The 27,998-nt window shown below is 37.6% G+C and overlaps 1 protein-coding gene across 3 annotated transcripts in view; it reads left to right on the top strand.

Moving 5' to 3' along the window:
- The window catches only part of MPPED1 (metallophosphoesterase domain containing 1), a 68,225-nt gene that overhangs the window by 11,810 nt on the left and 28,417 nt on the right, over window positions 1-27,998 (top strand). For all 3 annotated transcript variants that reach the window (XM_082751776.1, XM_082751778.1, XM_082751777.1), the window contains 3 exons: window positions 3,024-3,287; window positions 8,561-8,742; window positions 24,966-25,191. In XM_082751776.1, coding sequence (XP_082607902.1) covers window positions 3,136-3,287; window positions 8,561-8,742; window positions 24,966-25,191 — 560 coding nt within the window. In that variant the 5' untranslated portion in view covers window positions 3,024-3,135. The remainder of the gene's footprint in view (window positions 1-3,023; window positions 3,288-8,560; window positions 8,743-24,965; window positions 25,192-27,998) is intronic.

Genomic DNA, 27,998 nt, shown 5'->3' on the forward strand with positions numbered 1-27,998 from the left:
TTAAAACTTGCATGCTATAAAAGCAGATAATTATTCCCTGCTACATTTTATACTCTGGTTTGGGAAAGGAAGACATTTCAGAATATTAGAAGAAAAAAAAGTTACAGTTTTTGAGACTATTGGAAATTGAAACAGAAAGAGAGGAGTAATGGGTTATCAGCCAAGCTGGAAAGAGACAGCTTGTTCTGTCGAACACCAATAATGTTTATAGTCAGCCAACCACTTATGCAGGAAAGAAACCCTAGACTGAAAGGTAAGGTTCAAAGACATCTGTGTATGTTTCTGACATGAGCTTGAATTAAGCTTGCTACTGAATTATGTTTATTGATTATGTGTGTTATAGTATCTGGTTTTTGTTTAGCACAAGGTATTCATGTGATTGCTAGTTATCTTATTTTCAGTGCAGTATCTGGCTCCTTTTTTCTTCCCCCTCCTGTGTTGGATACTTTTTATGTGTCCAGGGTTGACACAGGGGGACTGTCATTTGACAGAAGGCTCACCAGTACTGTGGTGGTTTTTTGTTTGTTTGTTTGTTTGTTTTTCTTTAAGTGAGATGTATCTTTCTATATCCTACATTTTATATGGTGGACTTCTAGGTGAATGTTTGTGGCTAGCATCCTCAAAGGCTGGCCTAAAGGTGTGATTCACATGATCTCCCATGTGTGAGGATAGATTCCCCGTTTAAAAGAAGTCTTGAGCACTAAATGCTGTATGAGTGCTGTACTTGCTGTGCTTTGTTTCTGTTTGCAAACAAAGTTGGAAAAAAATGTTCTTTTGAGTTAGTTTTGTTAAATGCTATTTTCCCCTTACCCAGAAAGAGGAAACAGAGATTGAGTGGACATCAGAGGTAGCTGAATGCATCTGCTGCTTGTGCAGTGGATTTGATGTATAACTTGAGAGTAGTCATGAAAGACAGGACCAGCAAGGAGGCTGACAAAAGCTGTGTCTTAGCTGCGGTAGGCACTGGGATCTTCCTAAGGCCAAAGGGAGATTCTAGGTCCCACCAGGCAGTGCCTTAATGCCTTTGCAGCTTCAGTTCAGCTGTGTGTAAAGTGGGCATAAGCCTTGGTTTATAAAACACAGGGTGTTTTTCAGGTAGTTTGAAATCCTCACATAGAGCCATGGAATCTTAAATTATTAATCATACTAGAGAATATTTCTAGAAGTCACCAGTTCTAATAGTTTCAAACACAAGTAGCTTCACTTGGAACAGTTTACCCCCTATAAAATCTCTGACCTTGCCCATTCAAACTTCTTTACAAATGCATCATGTAATACAGGAAGCTCCTCAGGGAGGGTTCTTCACATCTGCCATCATAATTTCTTATTTCCTAAGTGCAGCGATTTGTACTTGATTATTCTTACAAGAATTATGCCTCCCTTCCCTCCCCCTGCTCTGGCACATTTCGTTGTGCTGCTGCTTGTTCTGTAGCCTGAACAAATCATCTGAGAGTGTTTAAAATCCAAATTTTTATTTGCTGTTTTTCTACCATTTCCTTAACCACTCACTTCTAGGGGAGGGCATGAAGGAATTTGCTCTCATTCTCAGACTGTTTTCCTGTGGGTTGTTACTGACAGCGAGTTGTCGTTATATTACAGCCATTCACCAAGTAACAAAAATGAGCTGAATCTCTCATTCCAGCTTCCTAAGGACAAGATTTCCCAAAACAAAAATACAATACCACTTCTTGGAGCACTTAACATCTGTAGTAGTTAGGTGAAGAACTGAAGCCCAGATTTTTAAAGATGCTTAGGTGCTTGTCTCCCACTAGAACTGAATTAGACCTAAGTACCTATAAATAGCTTTAAAAAATTGAGTGAATACGAAGACCTTCCTTGTCCATCACTCTTGACAGTGGTCCCATCACACTGCATCACAGCAGATCAACAAGGTGACATAAAGAGTCCTGTTTTGCAGAAGATGCACATATCAATCGAATTGCTGCATTCTAGCACGGCTTTTCATGAAATACATCTTCTAAAGCAGATTCCTTACATTGCTAGATGCCCTTGCTTGCATGAAAGTAAATATTTAAGACAGACAACTTTTAAAAAGGACACAACATAATACTGTAAAAATACCCGCCTGTATTCCTGATAATCCATTTTTTATTAACACTGGAAAATAAAAATAAAATTCACGGTTAAATTACTTTCTGCTGTTTCTAGGGGATACTCTTTACATTCCAGTTGGCTTTACTTTTTTGTTCCTATATCCAGTTTCAGTGTCGTTGTTCTAGACTTGCATAACTTTCAGGGAAAATTTATTCCCTAACATAAAACCTGTATGGATTTTACCTTTTTTATATTTAATAATATTTAACTGTGTGTTAGCCTTTGAATCACTTTCTTTTACAGTGAATTCAGATTCTGGGGCTAGTGCTGTCTAAGAAGAGAATGTGTTTGAAGGGGGGGAGCCCTTCATATCTGTATCAGGAGGTTCTTCAGTGATACAACTAAACCAGAAGGATGTGCATGGAAGGCCCGGTTTGCTCGGTTCCTTGGGATATGATGAACAACCACCTGCAATGCATACCCTTACTAAATGGTGGAGATTTTCTGGAGAATTGATTAAACTGATTCTTTTTAAATAACTCACATTTTAGTAATGCACTGGCATGTATTAAATTTTGGGTTTGGGGTTTTCTTGAAGGAAGATGGGGAATAAACATTCAGCAATGCAATTGGGAAAAAAAAATGTGTTGACAAAACTTTATTATTTGACAAACCATTCTGAAGAGTGACTGCCTTGTGTTTTAGATCTGTATTAAATGTCTGAAATATTTGAGCAAGTTGCTCCCTGTATTTTTTTTGCAAGCTTACTTCCTCCACCCACTTCCCACCCCCAACTAAAGTATGTTCATCAAATTGCTGGCTTAGAAAGATTTGTAATTAGTTCTTTGAGCTGTGTGTCTTCCTCCCTCCATATCCTGCTTTTGATCTTCATCTCCTATTAAATAAAGCAAATCCCAAATAAATTAACTGTCAAACAGTTATGCTCCATCTCTTCAATCTGCTTCTAGGTTTTTCAGAGGCAAGTGCTGCATAGGTAAGGAGATGTCATGGTCTTCTTCCATCAATGTAGGAAGATAGCAGATATGATTGCCTGAAAAAGCAGACCTACCCTGTGCAAGCATGGCTTTCGCCCAGTCACACATTATGGCAGCTAGAAGGCATCAACATAGTAGACTCATAATTGAAGTGGACGAGTACAGCTCCAACCCCACACAGGCTTTCACGTTCTACAACATTAACCAGGGACGTTTCCAGCCCCCACATGTGCAAATGTAAGTATTACAGTTTTGTTACTGCTCTAGCACAGCCTTCTGAATTGTTATTGCCTTGTTGATGTGGTATTTGATGGACCAGTCAAAAAGAATGCAAAGAACACTGCTTTGCTGCCTTTCTAATAATAATTACTATAGTGATACAAAATCAGGCCATTTGGAAAATGTAAGTACTTTGTTAAAGGGTGGGAGACAGATCATTCCACTAGCATAACTTTAAGGCATAATAGTATTAAAAAAAAAAAAAAGAAATAAACAAAAAGCAGTGGTAATGAAATAAGAGATTGTACAAAGCTGATACTTTCTGCAATCGTAATAGTTGTTTGTTTGCATTGTGCACTTACTTATTGATGTAAATAGCTGTTGAAATACCAAGCCCATATCTGTACAACAGATATCGTTTGGTTAGTTATACTACAGCTGCATACAAAGAAAAAATGACATCAATAAGTAAAATGGTGTGGGCACCCATCCGACAACTTACTTTCATACCAATGTGCCGAAGATGCCAAGTGCTTAAAGAGTAATTAAAATAATGTGTTTGTTTCTGACTTCTTATATAATGACAGTATCAGTAAAATTAACTGCTCTAAATGATTTACTTGTAATGTAAGTGGAGAATTATAATTACGAAATGAAACCTGCCATAAAGTTTAAAGCCAGAAGGAAGAGAAAAACAGTAAAGCTATTACAAATAAATTAAGTATAAAATTCTATGGTAAAATATTTTTATAGGGAATAAAAATGTCTGCACCATTTTATTGTGTTTATTAAAGAGAAAAGCAGCCTTATCTTCAGCTGAGAAGACTGGTTTTCATTTTTTTTAAAGGAAACTTTTTTTTCTTTACCAAGACTGAATAAATAATCACCCCGCTCACATTTCTGGTATTTAAAATGAATTGATAAATTCCACACATAGAACATGATTTCTGCATTTGAAAAAAGTCAGCAGTTATGAGTGGCTGAATGGTGTGTGACTGTTTAGTGAATGCTTATATACATTCTTTGGCATAAGTTAGATACTGTGTTAAAAAAAATCTGGAGACTAGCATACAGCAGGATGGTGAGCAAACAGTCATTTTTTGGGGGACAGTATATTTGCTTATAGTCTGTGTTTGGGGCTTTTAGGTACTGTTGAAATGCAAACAGTAAAATGAGTCGTGTATTAGCACTGGGAAATATGTTTTGTTTACAGAGCTGGCAAATGGTAGCAAAAGTACAAATAAATGTGGGTTCAAAATACTTTGATAAATGAAAAAACACAAATGCAGGTTGCTTTATTTGTCAAAGCTTAGCCATTCTTTGTGCATATTCAGACAGTTCCTGGGCACTCATGAATTTGTTCACCAGTTCTAAAAGCTGAGTGTTTTTCACTGGGCTGAAAATGAGTTATTTATTAGTATATACTTTGAACTTAACAATACTTTGCTTAAATTTATAACCAGTAACAAATCATATTACCAGAGGGCTTAGAAAATCAACTGCATGATGGAAGTTCAGAACCTAAGCAAGTAGTTGAAAATAAGCTATCCTTAGAAAATTGTTCTTCAGAAGAATTTAGCAATCTCTTATGAATGATTAATACCATTGAAAAGGCTTGTGCAAATAGAAGAACAGGCTAAATCAATTGAAACATCTATCACAATCTGACCTGCTCGTTTCTTGGTACGGAAATTGTAAAGAATGTTTCTGAATGCCAGCAGGATTGCTTTTGCCTCCTATGACTGAATAGAAGAGTGACAAAGAAGGGAAAAGTATGTACAAAAAGTATAACAAAAGCACCTTTTATTCACATAATTATGGGTGAAATCTTAGCCCTGCTTTAGTCGATGCAAGTTTTGTCATTAACTTCAGAGAGGTGGGGGCTTTGCTCTGCATGTGTGGATAGCTCAAAAGAACTACATTGGTGATGTTACAGGCAATCACAGACTTCAGACCTGTTCATGTCTGAGCTTGTGTAAACTACTTGAACTGCACTTACTTTTTGTGCTCTTCTTCTGAATTCAATCTTAGAGCTCTTCCTTGGTCCTCAGTGCAGTTCTATATTGTGTTTAATTTTTTAGCATCCATAACATACTAAGAGCACTTTCCTAGTCCCATTTTAGTCCACCATTCCCATGCTTGTGAGATGACTGGGTTGCCAGTGATGAGAAGGGTGATAAATACTGACATTGTTTTCACATCCATCAGTTGTTCCTAGAAAGTTCCTGTCATGTTTCTTTGAGAAACTTTACTAAAGTCTAATGTAAAAACTAACCTTTATTACTGCTTTTTCTCTGAGTTTGTAACTTCATTTTTCAATTTCTCTTTACATTTACCTATTGCTTTGAAGAAAAACAAAAACATTTGCACAAAAATAATCAGATCTTTCTTCCTCTGCTCATGCTGCAAGCAGTGCATTGGGTGTTGGTATGACAGCTGCTGTGGCAATGTGTTACCCAAGAACATGGGGATCGAGCCTTCAGAAATGATTTCCAATGCAACTTAGATGCATTTGTGAAACTTGACTTATGTTTTTACCTATATATGTGTGTGCATATAACTTCAACATGAAAATCTGCATCTCTCTTTTTTTTTTTTTTTATTGATACCTCTTTCCCATTAATATTTTCTGGCCCACTGCACAGGCTCTGAAAGTTAAGCATACTTTAGCAACATGAAAATGCTGTCCATACCTCCCTCCTCCCCGTCCAAACTATAAGGAAAAGCATCAGTATTAGGTGCTGTGTGGGTTGCCATGGTAAGTCTCTTGTTTTTCCATTCAGCTCCAGAGAAGCAACAAGGGAAATGCATCCCTGACACCCAACTTGTGGCTGTGCTGTACTTTGAAAGATTTCAGAGGAAGAAACAGCAACTGCTTTAAAGACTACCCTATGGTGAAAAGTCACTAAGTGGTCTCTTAAATCAGTCTGTATCCGTGGTTTGTGCCAGGGTAGTATGCGTAATTTGAGCCAGGCTTACTGGTATGACCTGTAGCTCACTTTGCCAAGTGCTGGGCAGGGACAGCAATAATCAGAAGTTTGTTTACTGAACCAATGTTTAATCTTTTCAGCTTCAACGGCTGTAGCCAGGGTCAGCTCCCCTTCTTTCTTCTTCAGTTGTCCCAATTCATTTTGATGAGGAACTCTGTGAACTAAATGCAGCACCCTTCAAATAGCTTGTACCTTAAGACAACCCTCACTCACTCGTTTGAAACCCACCATCCTCCTTTTTTGGTACCATCCATGGTACCTCCACTCACCAACCATGGGGCTCCCTCTGTGCCATCTCTCATACCTGCAAAAACAGAAGCATTCTTTACATGCAGCTCCATTGTTTGAGGTTGGGACCTGCCATACCTACCACACCATCTAATTCTTTTCTCATCTTCCCTTCTCCATGGGTCTGTGACCCTCTCACAGCATACATACTCCCTCAGCCACGCACATAGTGTTTGCAGTTGGTGTGTCTCAGGGTCCAAACATTTCTCTCTTTTTCAGATGAGTTTCACAGTTTCCACTGTGTGCATACTTATGTGTACGACCAGCACATATGTACTGTTCATTGGGTATGATCACATGGGTATGAACAAATATACTGTGTTCATTAGGTATGATCTGATCACAGCTAATTTTACACGTTACCTCATATTTGGGTATTTTCTTCTCAGAAAATGTCACTTTAGAGAGAATGCTATAAGGTACTCATAATGGTTTCTCCAGTGTCCCTGTAAAGGAAAAAAAAACAACTCATGAATAGCTGATGCTTAGTATAATGGCTTAATTAAGAAAAAAAAAAAAAACACACACAAAAAAACACTCCTTCATCCTAAAAGGTGTAGGAAAAATAGTTACAAAATAATTTATTCATACCCTAGTTTTGTAGTTGTGTTGTAGAAAATGCTGATTTTTTTTGTTTTTTGTTTTTTGTTTTTAATATATAACATAATTTGAATGTTTTAGATTTTATTCACTTGTCTAGTGAAGTTTTCAGGAACACCTCAGTTTACCTGTCTATAAATTTAATAGAATTATTCTTTGACTTAGTGAAAAGACCGTGTGATTAAAGATGATTATCTTACATCTTTCAAGTAATAGTTTCCATTGAAAACTACCTGACCTACTGACTCAGGTAGTTTTCAATGGAAACTATTACTTGAAAGACCTACTGACTCAGGAGTAATATTATTAATAAAAATCTCCTAACTTTTTTTGAGAGTTTATTTAGATAACAGTAAGATCCTGCATTGAAGCATAAGCAGCAAGGCATGTATTATATACTGTAACAATAAACAAAACAAAACTATTATTGTTTCTCCTTTCAAAATAAATGTTTTAAACATAAAATAATTCATAACATTTCTGTATACCTCTTTGGTTTCTAGTGACATAAATATGTCTTCTGCATCTCTGAATTTTTGATTTTATTTCACCAGAATTCCCTAATTGGAATAGCAGATATGGTTTACCTGCATATAGATACATTTACTTCTAAATATTGTAACAAAATATAGATTAAGGGTATAAAATTGAATGAGTTGGAAATAAGTATGACTGATGTTGCAGAGAGGTGTTCTCTGCTTTTCTCTCCTAAATCATAAGTCTCATCAAGTTGGGTCAGATCTTTTATTTTCCTCAGCTTAGAATAGCGAGATTGGGCTTTGAACAATGAAGCCTCAACCCTTACAGCGTCTGATTTCATTTAGTATAATTAAGCCCGGAAAGTTGCCACATTTGTCCTGACAATAGTCAGGCTTGAACGTAAATTTACAGTTGTTGTCAGGAGTGTTCTTATCTTGTTTTGCATTACCACACTGAAACATATCTCCAAAATGTATTAATTAAATTTGTTGGAATAATACAACTTGCAGAAAAAAGTTATAATTAAAAAAATGCATTTAAATATATTTGTGTTTCTAAAATAAATCTTTTCCCTGTGTACTGTGTAATCATATTTAAACAATGAAACAGGATAGCACAGTTCCTTTGAAACTGGCAATGCCTTTGATTTATTTGTATTTGTTTCAGAGTTGCTGCCATAGTTCAATCTCTTTTCCTTAATCTCTTTAAATTAATACAGCTACCCAACAAATACTGAAAATGTTGTGATGTGAACATCAAGAATTTTTACACGTCCTATTAGTGATAGGTTTGTTTTAATAAATCCCTTCCATCAGACATACCTAGAAGACTGTGTAGTCTTTTGTAAAGGTAAAAATTGGTATTAGAATTGCAAAGTAGACACTAAGAAGTTCGTAAGTACTTTATAACCTTGTTACGATGCATTTCCTGCAGGGTTGATCCAGTGCCCCATGATGCTCCCAAACCTCCGGGATATACTCGATTTGTCTGTATTTCTGATACTCACTCGAGAACTGATCCCATCCAAATGCCATATGGAGATGTGTTAATACATGCTGGTGATTTTACTGAGCTGGGACTTCCTAGTGAAGTAAAAAAATTCAACGAGTGGCTAGGTAGGTATTGAATTCTGTGTGGATTTGAAAGTAAATTTGTTTACTGAATGTATCTGCCCCTTCTGCATCCCAGTAAAAAACATTGTGCAGTCAGGAATGATTAATATTAATTTGTCTTTTACATTTGAATGGCAATGAGAAGGAATCACATATTTATTTATTTATTTATTTATTTTAACAAGTATTTTTGCATTTTTCCAACTGAGCAAATAAGATTTGTGAGACTATTCATCTGTTCTGCCTTCACACTCTGAAGTGTACATTAAGCAACTTTGTGGTGTTAGCAACAATTTAAGTCAGTAGGCCTTTAATGATTTACACAAAACCTCTTACATACATTGTTATGGCTTCACTTCCCTGAAAGAAAAAAAAAAAAAAAAAGTTGTTTTGACAGAAAACATTTGTCTGTTTGACCCCAGAGGCTCATAGTTTTTTTATCTGGGGCTCAGCTGCACCACAGTGATGAATTACAAACAAAGCAAAACGTGTGCCTGAGGTTGCTGTCTTGGATGTAGCAGACCAGATGTAGATGCCTTCTGTAGGCAACTGTTGGCATTGGTAACTGAAATTCTGTTCCACTGGGCAAGAAAGTGGTGATTTACATGTGCTTGTGGAGTGTTTTGTATGTGCTAAAAAAAATGTCAGTAAAAACTGGAAAGAATACACTGTATCCAGACAAAAACCCTGATCAGTATTGTTATCAAAAACAGGGTGAGAGGAAATGAAGGACTTGGGAAGAGTAAGGACAGAGTTTAAGAATAATGGAATAAAATCTGTTTTTATATTGGTTTTCTTTCCTTAAGTTAATGCATTTTGCATTTTCCCTGTCTTTTTTTTTTTTTTTTTTCATCCTGTTAACAGCATTCCACACTAGAAAGGCACAAAGCTGACAAACACATGTATGCTGAAATGGGGTATAAAAAAAAATTCACAATTTAAGCAAATATTTACTAGCCAATAATTATTAGTTAAGACTGATATTGACTTCAGCTTGGAAACCTAATAATATGCCCAACATGGAGCAACTGCATTGTTCTGTTGCACTCAGGGGCAGCCTATGGGAGTAGCACACTCTGCTCTCTCTGTCCCTCTGCTCTGTCTCTGTCCCCAAATAGAGCAGGTCTGCTGTACAACAGAAAGCAAATAATCCTATTTCATAGGTCTCTACCATGTATTATACTGAAAATAGCATAGGAAGATATACAAACCATATGGTTATCCATTCTAAAGTATATCCATTTTATTTATCTGCTAGTGTGGCAAAAAAAGTGCTTTGGGACATGCTAGCAAGCAAAGGTGGGGCTACACACATTACTCAGTGAACAGTTTTTGTCTTCCTAGTTCTCCGTCTGCCTCCCTGCTGGTCACAGCTGTACAGTGTTCTGAAGAAGTCCTTAAACTGAAATCCTCTCAGTTTGGTCAAGAAATTTCCCAAGGCATTTCTGTGATGGTCTCTTAATCATTTTTATTCCAAACGAAGGCCTATTTTTCTGACTTTTCAAGGCATCCTTCCAATTCCGTGGTAGCATGCAGTTTGGGAAAAGGTGATCTGTGCAGTTTGGGATATATTTTTGCAAGAACATCTCTGAGATATCTTTGAGTTTAAGCAGCAAGAGATCTTTCTAGCTCATTAGCAATTAGAAAAAAATGGAAAATTTCACTGATTTTTTGAATTCTGAAAAATGCAATAGAAGAATAGTTTGGAGTCAATAAAGAGCTAGCATTTCAGCTAGCATTTAAAGCTTCGTTTCTGTTCAAAAGTGTAAGCTTTTTTTTTTTTTCAATTATGCTCAATAACATTTTAAAATGAAAACTTTAGCTATTAAACGAACAATTTATGAATTCACAAATACTTTCAATGTTTGCAAAAATCTGTAGTAAGTGGTAGAATGGTTAAAAGTGTTCTCTTTAAAAATAATTTTAAAATTTTTGCAGGTTACCCATTTTGCTGTGAAAGGTGCTAGTCCCTGACAGTTTGGATTTTTCTAGATAGCTGTTTCCAGTATTTGCTGTGATTTTCTAATTATAACTCCCACAGCTCTCCTTCTCCTTCTTCCTTGTGTGAGCATTTTACTAGTTTCTTGAGAAAGTAACTAAGAGACTGGCCAGGACTTTTACTTTCAGCCTCATTCTTATCAGTTGCCACCAAATTTACTTGTATTCTCCTTTATCCCATACTGCAGGGCTAGCTTTCCCACATAGTTATTTTGTTCTGTTTCACATATATGTCTTCTGCCATCACAGAATCACAGAATTTCTAGGTGGAAGAAACCTCAAGATTATCGAGTCCAACCTCTGACCTAACACTAACAATCCCCACTAAACCATATCCCTAAGCTCTACATCTAAACATCTTTTAAAGACCTCCAGGGATGGTGACTCCACCACTTCCCTGGGCAGCCCGTTCCAATGCCTAACAACTCTTTCGGTAAAGAAGTTCTTCCTAACGTCCAACCTAAAACTCCCCTGGTGCAACTTTAGCCCAAATCCCATTGTCCTGTCACCAGGCACGTGGGAGAACAGACCAACCCCCACCTCACTACAGCCTCCTTTAAGGTATCTGTAGAGAGCAATAAGGTCGCCCCTGAGCCTCCTCTTCTCCAGACTGAACAAGCCCAGCTCCCTCAGCCGCTCCTCGTAGCACTTGTTCTCCAGACCCCTCACCAGCTTCGTCGCCCTTCTCTGGACTCACTCAAGCACCTCGATGTCCTTCTTGTAGCGAGGGGCCCAAAACTGAACACAGTACTCGAGATGCGGCCTCACCAGAGCTGAGTACAGGGGGACGATCACTTCCCTAGCCCTGCTGGCCACACTGCTTCTTATGCAAGCCAGGATGCTGTTGGCCTTCTTGGCCATCTGAGCACACTGCTGGCTCATATTCAGCCAACTATCCACCAATACTCCCAGGTCCTTCTCTGTCAGGCAGCTTTCTAACCACTCATCTCCCAGCCTGTAGTGCTGCTTGGGTTTGTTGTGCCCCAGGTGCAGGACCCGGCACTTGGCCTTGTTGAACTTCATGCAGTTGACCTCAGCCCATCGGTGCAGCCTATCCAGATCCTCCTACAGAGCCTTCCTACCCTCAAGCAGATCGACACATGCACCTAACTTGGTGTCATCTGTGAACTTACTGAGGGTGTATTCAATGCCCTCATCCAGATCATCGATAAAGATATTAAAGAGGACCAGCCCCAGTACCAAGCCCTGGGGAACACCACCAGTGACCGGCCTCCAACTGGATTTGACTCCATTCACCACGACTCTTTGCGCCCGGCTATCCAGCCAGTTTCTAACCCAATGAAGCGTGCGCCAGTCCAAGCCAAGAGCAGCCAGTTTCTTGAGGAGAATGCTGTAGGAAACTGTGTCAAAAGCCTTGCTGAAGTCAAGGTAGACCACATCCACAGCCTTTCCCTCATCCACCAAGCGCGTCACTTTGTCATAGAAGGAGATCAGGTTTGTCAAGCAGGACGAACCTTTCATAAACCCATGCTGACTGGGCCTGATCGCCTGCTTGCCCTGCAAGTGCCACGTTACGGCTCTCAAGATAATGTGCTCCATGAGCTTCCCTGGCACTGAGGTCAAACTGACAGGCCTATAGTTCCCCGGGTCTGCCCTCCAACCCTTCGTGTGGGTGGGCGTCACATTTGCTAGCTGCCAGTCAACTGGGACCTCCCCCGATAGCCAGGACTGCTGATAAATGATGGAAAGCGGCTTGGCCAGCTTCTCTGCCAGTTCTCTCAGTACCCACGGGTGGATCCTATAGCTTTATTTATGCCTTGGAATAAAGAGTAGAATATTTTTATGCCTTCCCTCAGCTTCCTTTTAGGTACTAGATGCATTTCTTACTTCTTCGATTAGACCATATCTTTATGTGTAGCATTTATTCCTCCCTTTCGGCTTTCTGTGCTAGCATATACCCTTGGGTCTCTGCCACTCTGGTCTATCAGCATACTTCATCTATCAGGAGGCCTTTCAGCAAGTTCAGATTTTATCTTTCTGCTCTACATAAAATGTCTGTTGCTGTCTGATGCAAAGTATATTTTACATTAACATCATTAACTTCCGTGAATCTTACAGTTATATCAAGCACATGCTCAAGTGTTATGCTAATAGAGGCACGTTGGCTTGCTGAGTCATACCCTAAAATATGTTATCTCTTTTTTAGGGTAACTATTTGGGTACTCAGGAAGGCCAGATGATATTTCTCTGTAGCCCAGCATTGTCTTTGTCTGTCTTGTTTGCCCCTTAGTTCTTTTATACCTTTTATTCTCTCACTTCTTCAGCCCTCCACTGCATTTCATTTCAGTTCATTCTTCTCAGTAATCAGTTGTTTTCTTCCCCTTTTCTTTTTCTGAAGTCTTCTTCCCACCTTTCCAGGGAGGGATTTGAGGTTTTACCAGGGCTAGCTTGATGCCCAACTGTAAGGAGGAGGTAAAGGGCTGGTGGTAACTGGATGTGGGTATTTTCTCAGCTTTAGATAGCTGGTCCAAAGACGTCCTGAGCTATGACGTTACTGTGTTTTTAATAAACATTTACAGATTTTTCTTCTCTGAGCTTTTTAACTGCCTTTTGAATCTGTGCAAATTTTTAATGCAGACATAATCTTGCGGCAGAGAGTTCAACAATGTAATACGAATTGTGTGAAGAACTCTGTATATTTTTAATTTATCATCCACTAGTTTCCTTTGGTATTTCCTAACACTGTAAGATGCAGGTGAACAATTCCATTCTTCATTCTGCTCCAGAATTTATAGGCTCTTCCCATATCTACCCTTCAGATATTTTTCAGGCTGAAGGCTGTTTAGAAGTCCTTAAATGCCTTTGATAATGTGTCTCTCTTTGTACATCTTCTTGTTCTTTATCCTTTTAAAAGGTGGAGAGACTATGGCTGCACATGTACTGATTATGACCTGTCGTAATGAAATTTCCTGTTTTGTTCTCTTTTCCTTTCTAATGTTATGGATTACTGTTTTCATTTTTGACAGTGACGGAACAATGAGATGGCTTTTTCATAAAACTGCCTGTTGTAACTCTGTAAACTTTTTGAATGGCAGTATCTATTTCATAATCAATCACTGTGTATCTACAACTGGGCTACTTATTCCAGTACTTACTGTTCAGCTTGAATTTATGTTCAGCTTCATCTGTTCTCTTACTGTCTAGTCATGAAGTACCATGACATAGTTTTGCAAGTCAGGTTTCCATTTTGCTACCCTTATTCAGGGTACCTTAGTAAAAGAAAGGGAAAGGGTATGAATATTCAGTTTACAGAGTTTGCCAATGGTGCTGACATGGTAGTTTCCTTCCCCTCTTTTTCCTGAATTGACCTTTCTGCTGTTTTTATATTTCTCCTTTTCCTTTCACTATATAGCTTATTTTCTGAATGTACTTTTCTTCCAGATTTGTAAGTCCATTTATTGGGAATCAGAAAAAATGAAGTACAAAGCATGTGTTATGGTAGGACTGGATGGGAAGCCATGAGGGGAGCGAAACTTTCTAGTGATGTTAAAAGGATGTGTTGTTTGAAGTTTTGAACATACCCTAGTTTTCTAGTATGTCCAGGAGATTTTAATAGCATCACTTTAAATAGCTGAAAATAATTCAAATGAACTGTTTTTAAATACACACTAGTACATAATCAAGGCTAGATGAGGTAGGATATATCATGCTTGCTATGCACTGTAGCTAACTTTGTGCTCATATTTGTCATTATTTTTGTTTTTGTTACTTATTCTTAACCTGCATATAAATCAAATGTACTGTAGGGCAAGTACAAAGCCAAATGTCCTGCTTTAGTGAACTCATCAAACAATGACTCCAAAACCGTCTGTTTTGTTTGTCCCATACTGTTGGCACTGGAAACTGTGTGCTTGGCTCAGTTGCTCCTCTAATTGCTCACGACTGTAATATCATTTCCAAATTTTATATGCTCTAGGACCCACTGTCACTTTGAGATTGTGGGTAACTTTCCTGGAAATTTAACTAAATAGCTGGTGTGTGATATACACTCCAACACATACTTTTATATTCTCTCTGAGAATTATCTTCTGTGTATGGATTGAAAAGATTACTTAAACTAACACATTTTATAATATTTGTTGTTTCAGTGTGTTTGCTTGACATTTTTCAATGTCAAATATACTCTTCTTATTTGAAATTCAAGTTCAGGCTAAACTTGAAAAAAAAAAAAAGAAGGTAGCTTTGGATTGTAGTGGAAAACAGTAATTAGCTCTTCAGACTATCTTCCTGAAAATATTAATCTTACTTGAGTATCATACATACACACTCACAAATTTGATTAAATTATTTGACTTGCACTTCAGGAATTGACCTGGGCAGATTCAGCTCAAAAGATAACATTTTTCTCTCAGACTGAACAAATGTTTTTTAGATTGAAAATGCCTGCCCAACTTTAGTAACTAGCACTAGTAGAATCACCTGCTTCTATTATTACACTGGAGAACAGAATCAGCTAATTTTAGTCAATAAGCATTATCCCTATTTTTAAGTTCTTGATGAAGAGTAAAAAATAATCAAAAAAGTCCAAAACACTAGACTTAGTTTTACTTTTGCTGTTGTGATAAATCTTGTGAAATAGTGGTAGTTATATATTTTCCTCTCTTAACAGGTATTTTATATTTTTAGGTTCAATAATACTCACATATAAAACAGATTAAAATTATGTTGAAGAAGAAAGAATATCAGCTTCAGAGCAGCAAAAAATATTAGAATTTATAAATTGTAGTCATGCCATTTTGACCATCGGTAATTATACTATTTTTATGTTAATGCAGAAACCCCTTGAAAGGAGTATTTAAGCACTAATTATCTACTTACAAAAGAATGGCTCTGGAAATGCAGTGAAAAACATTGAGCTGTGTAGGGATTTAGAACAGATGTCATTTTTAAAAGACTGGGCATACTAAAAAAAGTGTTGGTTTTTATTGCATTTCTTAAATGTATTATGGCTCAGATCCGTTTCTACATCTAAGGCTCAGACAGTATGGTGCAGAAAAGCAGAAAAGTGCACTGCAACACACTCTTCCATTATTTTTCCAGTTCTGGGGATTTAATGTATTCTGAAGACTTTTGAGCATTAAACTAGCAGCCAGGAGTCTCAAGAAATATTTAAGCTGCATGCCTGTACTGGGAAGATGAGCCAGAGCAACTGCTTTCCAGATATGCTTCCCATGCTAGTGATGAGAAGCTGTAGGAGCTCTGGGAGTGGTAGTTGCTAAAGGACTTTTCCTTCATTCCATTGTTCCAAGTACATTTATGCCTTTTATTTTTTTTTTCTTCACTTTGTACTTGCATTGAGGTTGCTGCTTTCCACTGATACAGCAGATCGTAGCCAGCCTGCAAGATTCTGAGCCTCTGGGATGGCTCATGTAAAAATGGCTTGTGGTTTTCATAAATATTGATATGTCTGAACTCCCCAGTTTAAGCAAGTGAGTAAATTTATCCAGCCTTATTCTGGACCAGCAGACAAGTGTAGCTTTAGGACAGTGAGACCCAGAAGTGAACAGAACAGCCAGGGAAGTGAAAGGTCTGGAATATAATTCTGCAAACTCGGATTGCCTCTGGCTGAGATATTTGCAGGAGCCTGAGGAAGACAGGCAACCAAATTCTATTTAGTCCTCTTCAGATTTGACAGCCTCTTCATTGTTCCCCCTTGTAAAATTGTGAGAATGATGCTTGATCCACCTACCACATGAATGTGTTGGAGGATTAATGATTCTCAGCACAGCACTTTGAACACCTATTAACAAGCACTGTCTGCAAACATTAAACATTGTTATTAGTGCTGTGCACCTCATACAGTGATAGGACACACAGTTCTTTGTAGTCTTCCCTTGCAGAAGGTGATAACTGGGAGATACTAAATTACCTCTGTGGGATCTGAAGATCTGAACAGGAATCTGAATCAGGGTGTAGAGAGATCCATGTAGGAAGTCTAAAGTATTTTTGTTATTTTTTAACATAGTTCTCTATTTCCTTTGCTTTCATTGTTCCCAGATACATGTTGTAAACCAAAACTAGAATACTCTAAAGGGCAAAAAACCCATTGTAGAAATTTATTTCCTCAGAAAGGTTTATTATTTAATACTATAACTTTTGAGAAAATAGCAGAAGAAAATATGTATGAAAATGAACCCAATGGTTTATATAGTTGGGGACTCTCAAAACATTGATTGCCATAATCTAAGGGGGCATATCAAAGGAAGGCTGAGGCAAACCTTACAGCTGTGCAATTTTTTTGACATCTGTTACTGACCACTAGTGGATGGAAGATACAGAGCTACATAATCTTGTGATGAGACTCACTGCAGCTACTCTCATGGTGTTGTTTGCAGTATTCATAGGGTTGGGTCTGTGTCATTACTAGGTTACTAAATAAACTAGGCTAGAAGAAAGCCATATTCCCTTTAGAAGTAATTTTGGCCAATTATTATGCATGTGTGTTTGTATAAAACAGAGTATATCAAATAATTTAAGTTGGACTATTAGCTGTTTGTTTGTTCGTTTACCTTTATCTACTTAGTTAAAGAAATTCTGGTTTGCAAATGTGAGCAATATTATGAGTTTGTTGTTTTAGTGTTTGATACAATTACTGGCTTTCACAATGCAAGAGTGTCTTGATCTTGCAGGTTATAGATGATTTAGGAAGGAGTGTTCATTTACAATATTATTCCAGATTACACACCATACAATAAGTATGTTAATGTGAATTTCCCAGACGTCAGCCCCAGTGTTTAAACACAGAACTGTCAAAGAGATGCTAAAAAAAGCAATCCGAGACAGTTATGCAGTCTTTTTACTGTATCACTCACTGCTGCATTCTAAAAGGTTGAAATGAGAGGGAGAAAGCATTAAGTGGGCACTTATATGTTTGTCACTGCTTTTAATGAATACTAAAAATTCTGCTCAGTACAATACTGGGAGAGAAGCAAAGCACATCTGCTTGTACAAGTTGGCATTTATCTCTGTGAGCTGTAAGTTGATAACAATTGTAAACTGCAAAGGAGGTCACTGGTTGGTAAAGATGCCTAACCTCTTTGTACAAGAGGAGTCTGGAGTATAAACATCATGCATTTGCTTTTGAATTATTTGCAGTCTTTATCTAATTTAGGAAGGAGAAGGCTTGCTGATAGAATGGGATGAACCTTTAAGCACATAGAAATCTACTTTGAATGAACTCTCATGCAGAGAAATAGTAAACAGAGACATCGCTCAGTGCTTTGCATTATGCAGTTTGTAGTTCAAGTGACAGTCCCCCAGCATTTCAAATTATTTTGTAAAAATTATGTTCACTATAAAAGGACCTGTGGTAGTTTAGAAGTTAAGAATTGCTGTAATAATTTTCTAATTGGTGTATAAAACCACAAAAAATTAGATGTTCAGTTGATTTTCTTAATTGGTAATCTACAGTAATGAGAGGAATAAACAAAGATGTTACTAGCGAAACAAATACACATATATGTTCTCATACACATTATATTACCAGAGCTATTATCAGATTCTTGTATTAACCAAACAAAGGCTAAGAATATGTCTGAGGAGTGCTTGCTACAACTGACAAAAGCCCTATATATATAGTTAAAAAGTTGTTAAGGTGATAACATCTTTTGGCTATATATGTAAGTATGATACCCTAGGCTTTTCAATAGTAAAATAATCTCAAAAAATAAAAAATTACATTGGTTTAGAAGGTTTGGGGCAGATTTTTGTCTGTGTGATGAACTGTTCTGGAAGCAGAATCACTGCTGCTAAACTTCCTAGATTTTGTCTTGCAGACCTTCTGTGGGATCTTAGGTATATCCTAAGAGTTGTCATCCCTTTGAAGCCTCATGTTCAGAATGGAAATTAATCTACTAGGCTCTTACTTTTGGGAAACTCAAGGGAACATAATTACCTTTGAGGCCTCTACTACTTTGCCTATTGTAGTAAATGACTTTTGAATCTGTTGGGCAGGATATTGAGAGATGAGGGTACAGAAGTGTAAGACACCATGCTTCTATACCATTACAAGTTTTGTATTGATAAAAGGGTAAGAAAAATATACCCTTTTCTAAAACTGCTGAATTAAGTGCAAGAGAATGTGTCTCCAGCATTTTTCTGCATACAAATGAAGATTGCAGAAACAAAATGAGAGGGAAAAATGAGGCAAAAGATATGAAGAACTATGTAGCAGAGCAGGAAAAGGAAGGAAAAAAATCCTCTTAACCCATGTTAAGATAATGGCTGGAAGACTAAATTGTTGTTTGGAGCCCCATTCCAAACTGGCAGAAGGCAAATGCTGGATGTGTCCTGAAAGAGAAAGCCCTGAAGCCCAGGACTGAATTGGAGCCAGTGTGTTTCTGACAGAATTTTAATGTGCAAACATTTCTGTTGATTCCAATTCCAAATAGGATTAAGTGGCTAGAGGTTGATTATGGAGGAAGATATTTTTTATTTTGTTCAAGTTAGGCTTTCCAGGAGAGGAAAAAAATGAATTTTTCCTTAGAAGTGAAATTTTTATTCACTCTAAAATATTTTTAAATGACATTTTGTTTCATTTTGTTTCCTTTGTAATTCCAGAATCATTACATGAATTTCCTAATATATCCCATTCCATTGAAGTGGTATTTTAATTATTTTAATATGGAAGGTTATTCAAATAAAATTTTTCAACCAGGTCTAGTTGTAGTTCATCACCAGGTTACAGAGTTACTTTAGCAGAAGCGTCTCAGATGTGAAGAACAGGGAGATTCCCAGTCTTCAGCAAAAATTATTGTCATTATTTGGCTAGTCAAAATAAGAAATCAGGATAAAAATGTAGCTTTCTCCCAAATTCCCCAAATTCAAAACTTAACTTTTGTTGTTGTTTGTTTGAAAATACATCTTTGACTCCCATAGCATATGTTCTTTAATGTATTTCTTGACACTTCTGAAGGGCAGATCTATTTCTTGCATGTTTGCTGCCTTAATTTTACGGGAGAATTAATTTTGTTCTGGATATGTGCACAGAATTCCTGTGACAGATAAATTCTCTTTAATATCTTTGTATACGCAGAGCTTCTATATTAAAACTGAGTTTGCTACCTGCCCACCAGGAAGACCATATGCTAGCATCAAATGTTAATTGGTTATCAGCTGGGTATTAGTCCTGCTCATCTGCTAAATGGGTAGTACAAGAAACTTATACTGAAGTTAATGGAACATACTCTCTAGTCCTGTTAAATAGCTTTTCTACCATAGATTTGTTCTGTTAGAATCACTACACAAAATGAGTATTTAATTTGTTTCAGCATTACAGGCTCTTTAAAATTCTTTTTCATTTTCCAGTGTGAACTTGGAGACACAAAAGATAGACGGGACTTGTGGAGGTCATCAAGTCCATCCTCCTGTTCAAAGCATCTGTAGTTACAGTAGACTGCTCAGAGCCTTGTCCAGTTTAATTCTGAACATCTCCAAGGATGGAAATTTCACAGCTGCTCTGGGCACGTCTTCTACACTTTGACCATCCTAATGGTATTTTTTTTTCCTTAAATTGAGTTAAGGAAGTGGATTTAAGGAAAACAACTCAGTAGTTTTGTTGAATGAGGTTACTCCATCCTAGGTGCAGGTCTTTGCATTCACTTTTGATAAAGTTTGATGTTTCTGTCAGCCCATTTTTCCAGCTTTTGGATATTCATTACTATAGCAGACCTGCCTTTCTCTTTGTTGGCAGATCCATGCCCCTAATTTTGTGTTGTCTGCAAATGTGCTGAAAATGCACTCCATCTGATCATCCAGGCTGTTAGTAAAGATGGAGAACAGCATTGGTCTCAGAATTATTGGCTGAGGATAACTATAGTGACTGACTGCCAGCTGGACTTTGTACCATTGATTCTGGCCCTTTGAACCCAGTGATCCAGGCAGTATTCAGCCATCCATATCTCACCAATTTAGCCATAAGGATGCTATGAGAGAGTGTCAAGGGCTTTGCTGAAGTCCCAGTGAACAAAATCCAATGCTCTCCCTTATTAATGGAGCCAATCATGTCCTCTGAGAAAGCAATTGTGTTAGTCAGGCATGATTTGCCTGTGTTAAATCGATGATGGATATTCCTGCTAACCTTAATGTGCTTAGAAAATGACTTTGTGGGTGATTTGTTCAATAATTTTCCCAGACCTGATGTGAGGCCTGCTGGCTGGTAATTCCTCAGATTCCTCTTCTTGCCCTTCTTGAGGATGGGTGGTTCATCTGCCTTTTTCTAGATATTGGAAACTTATGTGATACCCCTGATTTTTCGAAGATGATAGACAGCCTGTGTCCATCTATTGCAACACTTCAGCTGCAAGCTTTCCCACTATGGCTCCATAGCCTCAGAGATGTCACAGCTCTCCACCGTGTGTGGAATTCTCCTTCCTCCTGGTAGTACTCTATGTTGTGTGTCTGCATATAGGTACCTGAGAAGAACCACAGTCAGGCTGCTTTCACAAGGGCAATGTGAGACCCTTCACCATCCTGTGCTGCTTCCTCACTGCCTCGAGCTGCCCCCAGCTGCCCCAGCATCCCAGCTGCTTCCTCACTGCCCCCATGCCTTTGCTTCATGGTATGACAACCCTTTCCCCAGCACACCTACTTTGAAACCCTTCCTACTGCATTCCTACTGAACCTTTTGGCAAGGACACTACTGACTAAGTTTGCCGAGGGAATACCACCCCTGCACAATAGCCTTTGTTCTTCAGAAAGGGCGCTGTGTGTTTTTTTTAAAAAGGTGATTTCAGCACCTGCTGCACAACCAGATACTGACTATGGGATGCACCCCCTTCCACCTGAGCTGTTGAACCCCTAACTGGGAGGATTGAGGTACCACTGGGGCTCCATCCGCTTCACCCCTGGGCTGTTAGTCACTCTTAATGCATTCAGGTTCATTATAATGGTGTCATTACAATGAACTACATGGCTGAGTGTTAGGGAAACTTTATATTTAACATATGACTATTTTGGAAAGAAAAAGGAAAACAGCTTAGCAAATGAAAATGCTACTCAGTGCTCAGGCTTGTTTTTATGGAGTTTGCAAATGGAAGACAAAGGGACCCCTCTGCACTGTAGCCCTTGGTAGGAATCATTCTTGCCAAAGCCAGGAAAACCTTCACGAGTGGAAATTCAATATTCTCAGCTCAGTTTATTGAAAAAAGGACAGGAAATGTTCCTGATGTCATTTCAACCCATCTTGCCATTAGCATCTACGAGCAGGTGTGGGAATAAACTGGTCAACGTAGAAGTGTTTGAATGATCTCTGATCAAGAGCTACTTGCACAGAAGATAGTAGATGGAAAAGTGGTTGTTCTCAAGTTATGGGCACGTGTAGAAACTCAGGCTGTAGAACAGCTGTTGGGCTGTGTGCTCTTGGAGAGGTCTTGGTCCTAGCCAAGAACCAAACCAGGACTAGAAATTGTGCCATAGTCTATGCCTAGAGTTGGAAACCTATATATTTGTTTTGGAAGGACATGCTAGAATAAGAAAATACAAAATAATTTAAATATAATGAGAAAAAGTAAAAAGCTGTAGGTAAGAAGTAGGAAAGAAAGTTGCTGCTCTGAGGTAGTTTTCAGATAAATATCGATCAGATATTGCTAATGCTTGCTTGGTGGATCTTTAAACTCTAAAAAGCAGTTGTAACATTAGCAGTTTCTCAGGATTGTGTTTACACACCATGTTAGATTGTGTTCCTGCTAAAGTGAGGTGGTACTGGTACCTTTTAGGTCAGTGGTATGAGGATTGTGCCTTTAGTGCAGCAAGATGTATAGCATTCGGTGCTGACTTCTGCATGTGGACTAGCCATAAGAATTGGTAAAGTACTCATCATGCTGGAAGCAGGGAAGGTAGGAAATGTCAATAATATCATGGTCTGATAGCTGAGAATCTTTGTCTGTATGCACTTAATTGAGCTCTTATACATATAGTTGTACATGACATGACAGCAGCACCCAGCCAAAAACAGGGTTTCAAAGATTTCCTTCTAAGGTTAACTTTGCACTCTAAGTGTTCCTGGTGTAAAAAATGAAACATATTTGTAAGTCTTCAAAGAACAAAGTTGAAGCAAAATACTGTTAAATTTATGTACAAAAAATAGCAGCAAAAATACCTCTCTGTGTTAGACAAAAAAATAAGATTTAAAGGGTAAAGAGAGCTTGTGGAGACAAAGAGAGGGAAATAGGTTTAGCAAGCTGCCACCTGGTATGGAATGAAAGGAAAAGAAAGGAAAAAAACCTGAGTTGCAAACTCATCAAAAACAGAGTTGTTAATTGAAAAGCTGACAGACCTGTAACTGCAGCAGTGCTTCTGGCCGCCACTGTAATAAATGTAACTGTACATTTAGAGTAATTTGCTAATTTGCCTAAGTAACACCCACAGACAGCAACATGACATAAATACATTAGTGGAAGCAACAACTATAACCAGCTCATGCAGGTTGCTGGCTGCTAGATGGATGGATCAGATGAGCTGAAAAAGATTTACACAACGGAATAGAAATGGAATTGTTAACAATATTGTGGAATATTTTTTTTCTTTCTTTTTTTTTTTTTTTTCTTTTTTTCCCAAGAATGCTCCAAGGCCTGTAGATGCCATACATATTGTAGCATGTAAATAACATTTTTAACTTATGTGTGCACCACCTAGAAAACTTGTAGAAATGGAGTACACATCTGCAAAACATGAAGCATTTCAGAAGCAAAAAATTGCCATATTTATATTTCAAGTAGTCTTCCAGTTAAATAATGAACTCTCAATGTGTAATAATAAATATCTGAACAGAGTTTCTGGCAGTACCTTTTCTAAAGGCACATATGTATTGGGTCCACAGGAAAGACTGTAAGATGAAATTTCCTAATGCAGGTGTTAGAAGTGCCTGGAAGTTACATTTAGGAGTTACTCATATTTTCATTTGTCAGACACTGTGTTCAGCCACATGATATCTCCTCTGGATTAGTGCTGTTTGATCTCACTTCTTTCTGGAGCTCTGAATCACACTGTTGAATTTTATCCTTCAGTCCTACTAATGCCAACTTCTGCCTCTGTATATGGTCTGGTAACTTACATTCTCTAAACATCCTAATTCTGGGTTAGGCTTGGGATCATCACTAAAGGTGTATATAATGTTACAAATAATACATTTTTAAAATTAGAAATTATAAGATTGTCACTGTGCCAGGTTGGTCTCTTTTTCAATAAAATACGTACTACTTCTCCCATTCTCCTGTTCTGACTGTCTTCATCCTGATGCAAATAAATACTACAGAAACAAAGTAGTGAGTGCAGCTTTACACAGTTTCCGCCTTTGCTTCCTCTCAGATATATGTATAAGGTTTCTGCTGATCTTTTTGGGACAGGTGATTGCTGCTTCCACGTGCAGAGTCCATTTGATAACCAAACTTGGAGTTGGGTGGAAAGTTTCTATTGCAGTGCTGCTCTAGGAGAGCCTATGTGTGTGGGCATATATATTCTTGCCTTCAGCAGGAGGTTGTTAGGTTTTTCACTAAATGCGGGTTGTAAAATATTCTCCAACATGAGTCATTTAAAATTATAGTCCATGGGTCTAAGGAAGTCAGTGAGAAAATGGAACAGAGAAAAAACAGACAGAGGCAAACTTTGAAACTCCTCCTGGGGATGTGGAATTCTGACAGCAAAGCCCAAGCCCTGTCTTGCGTGATGGCTTGGTCCTCATATCAGGGCAAAGAGGGCAGCAAACCCCACTGGTTGACCCAAGCCTTGAGTTGATGAGACCTCCTCAGTGCAAGCTGATAATGACTGCAGGTCTGGGAAAAGAGAACTGGGATTATTTTTTCAAGTGTTGTGGACAGTTTCCTTTGAACTGTAATTTCTGTCACTGAGTTGTCATCACTGTCACAGTAAGTGATACTTGCAACACAAACGGCAATTAAATAGGAGTAAATGCTAGAGCAGAAGTCTGTAGACCGTTATTTAAGGTTGCATTGAAAGTAGTTTCAACACATTAATGCTAAGCAAGCTAAATCGTACCGTGCCCTGAAAAAGACAGTAATGTCATTTACCTGAAATCACCAGGAATTATAGTAACACTGAGTAGGAATATGCTCAATTGTTTCAAATATGGGAGCATATTATAAGAATTGATGATAGTTTGTGAGTCTGTTTTTTTTTTTTGTTTGTTTTGTTTTGTTTTTTAATTGGATTTTCCATAAGACAAGTAATTTGTTTGTTTTTCACTGTTTTAGGTAGCCTGCCCTATGAATACAAGATTGTGATAGCAGGAAATCATGAATTGACCTTTGACCAGGAATTCATGGCTGACTTAATCAAGCAGGACTTTTACTATTTCCCCTCTGTTTCTAAGCTGAAGCCAGAAAGCTATGAAAATGTACAGTCTCTTCTAACAAACTGCATCTATCTTCAAGACTCTGAAGTGACCGTGAGGGGATTCAGAATATATGGCTCCCCTTGGTAAGCAGGTTTTTAAGCACACATAAGAAAATACCATTGACTGCTGTCACATCAGCCATTTTGTATGCATTCAGACATATTTGGATGACTGTGTTAGGAAGAAAAATAATACTTGGTTTGATAAAATTTTATATATTGTCTTATAATTAATCACTCTTGTGGTGAAATTAGATACTTGCATAGAATAGGTATTACTAACCAAAAAATGATGGGGAAAAGATAGTGTGCTCCTTAGATTCTTACCCTGGAGAAGTTCTGTAATAGAGTCCATGTATTTTATTTTTTTTTTCTGTCATAAAATACGTTTTCAATACTTTGTGAGTTTATACAATTACAGGTTAATTTTATTGCAAGGATACATTCTTATGACAGTTTCTGTCCTACAGATGATATTTAAGGTTCATCGGTGTATAGAGTAGTCATTTAAAGCAGCAAGCTTGTTTCAGTATTTTATTTTATGAATTATTTTATTTTATTTTATTTTATTTTATTTTATTTTATTTTATTTTATTTTAAGAAATAAAATACTGAAGGCATTTTTTCAGTTTAGGCATTTTTTCCCCTTAACATCAGATTCTTACTTTCTTTTTTTACAGTAATAGCTTTTCTCAAGGTATAGTTGAGCTTCTAAATTAAAGTCAACAAATCGGTGGCAACCTAGTATTTCATGGATTGTGCTGTACTGCGTAGAGAGAACACTTAAAGCTCTTTGACAGTATCAGAGATAGATGGGTTTTGGCTTCGTGACCCTCACCTTTGACCTCATATGTACTTCTTCTGTGTTGCTTATGTTTCATTACTATGCCATTTCTGCTAACACAGTTATAAATTAGGTCTTTCATGAGCATTCGGTATACATTTAAAATAAGTTTAAATGTATTTTAAAAGGCAGGCTTTTAAGGGAATCTGTTACTCATCCTTGCAAAATTACATCAGGCTGGAATATAGCAAAGAAGTTGTCAAACCTGATGCATATACCCCAATGTGAATTTTCAGTGTGAATAAACTGTGAAATCTCTTGGATTTATTTATTTTTTTTTTAATGAAAATTGGCATTTTCCCATTTGGTTACTTGAGATGGGTGTTAATTTTCTCCATGCTTATTATTCAACATTTTTCTACATCAAATAGTTTCCCTCTAAACTGCACCCTTCTCTCCCTCTTAGACCTCCAGATCCTTCTGTTTTGTTTTTTTTTTCAAACTACCCACCTGCTGTGTTGTAGTTCATCTTCCTCTTGTGTCTATTGTGTATTCAATCAATGTACAATTTACTTAATTTTCCAAATTATTAGGGAAGATATTAGATGGTATCAGTCCCAATATTAACTTCTGAGAAATGCCACTTGGCATTTCTTCCCATTTTGATGTTCAAATGTACATACTGTAATTACACTCTGTTTACAATATGTGTGGCAACTTCGTATCTTCATTGCAATATTTGTAACCAGGCACCATATTTCCAGTGTCAGTAATAATTTTCCAGGCAGTAATGTACCTAAAGTTTCATTAAAGTCCAGATAAATTAAATCAAAGCAAAACACTATCTACAAAATAGCACTAAGTGGAGGCTAAAAGAAACCATTTGAACTTTCTGTGTTTGATTAGGGCTGTAAAAATCTGTTGAGAAAACATTTTTCCTCCCATTAAACCATAAATATTCCTGTAAAATCAGATTTGCTGCATTCCCTTTGTGCACCTATCCTGTGATTTTGCACAAGTTGTCTAGGATATCTGGCATGACAATTCATGAAAAAATGATTGTGTTTCATCTTTCATACATTCATTTAGATTTACTGTCATCCTTATTTTTTCTATTCTGTAGTGCTTCAGGTTATATCTTAGGTTCCACAGTATGTGTTTTGCAGTGCCACTAACTTACATGTACCTCCCACCACTTATGGTCCCAGAAGGTAAGTGTTGTAGAGGCCTTTGAAGATCTTCACCTACTGCATGTGGGAGAAAGTCTTGGTGATGGAACCTAGGCCAACGAAGCTTTTCTTTTTTATTTTATTTTTTTACCAGAGAGACCTGGTACCCACAGTACCCACACCTGGTACCCACATAAAAATCGGTGATGCTGCCCTAATGCTGAGAAGGGGAAGTGTAGTGGGAATCCACTGATTCCCTTCCTCTCTGCTTATTATTCCAGGGTTCTGTGACAAAAGTCTCTGGACAAAAGTCATGATGGTGCTTAACTTTGACTCTGCATATCCCCAGATTGCCTGCTTTACATCTGATTGAACACCTCTTTTCCCTTCTCCTTGCTTGGCAAGGTGGTTTGTCGTTTTGCAATTTTAATCCTTCCTGCACCAGCTCTGTTGGATTAGGCCTGGCATCATGATCATATTGTTCCAGCCAAACTCTTTTTTTGTTTGTTTGTTTGTTTGGTTTAGTTTGTTACTATGCAAGGCTGAATGAAGTTTCCCTGCTAAACAATGTCATGTCCAGTAAAAACAGCAGCAACAGCAACACAACAACAGTTTTTGGATGAAAAACAACAGTAATAGCAATAATAAGTTGCTCTTCATTATTCTATCAGAAGGCCACATGCAGAATTGGAAAAGTTACATCAGCCAAACCAACGGTCAGATAACTTAGAAAAAGCTATTGTATGGGGGTTAAACTGCCTGATTGATAAATTGAAGGCTGTAGTACAAGTCTGTGCCTAATGAGGACTACTGTTCTCTAGCATTACTTTTTGTTTCTATACTTCATTTGCCTGGAAAAGAAAGGTGTTTCCATAATCTCTGTGGGAAATTAATCACAGTTTCTTTATACATCATAACAGTAATGATAAAAACTAAGA

Source organism: Aythya marila (assembly GCF_965140915.1).
Source record: "Aythya marila genome assembly, chromosome: 1".
Lineage (NCBI taxonomy): Eukaryota > Metazoa > Chordata > Aves > Anseriformes > Anatidae > Aythya > Aythya marila.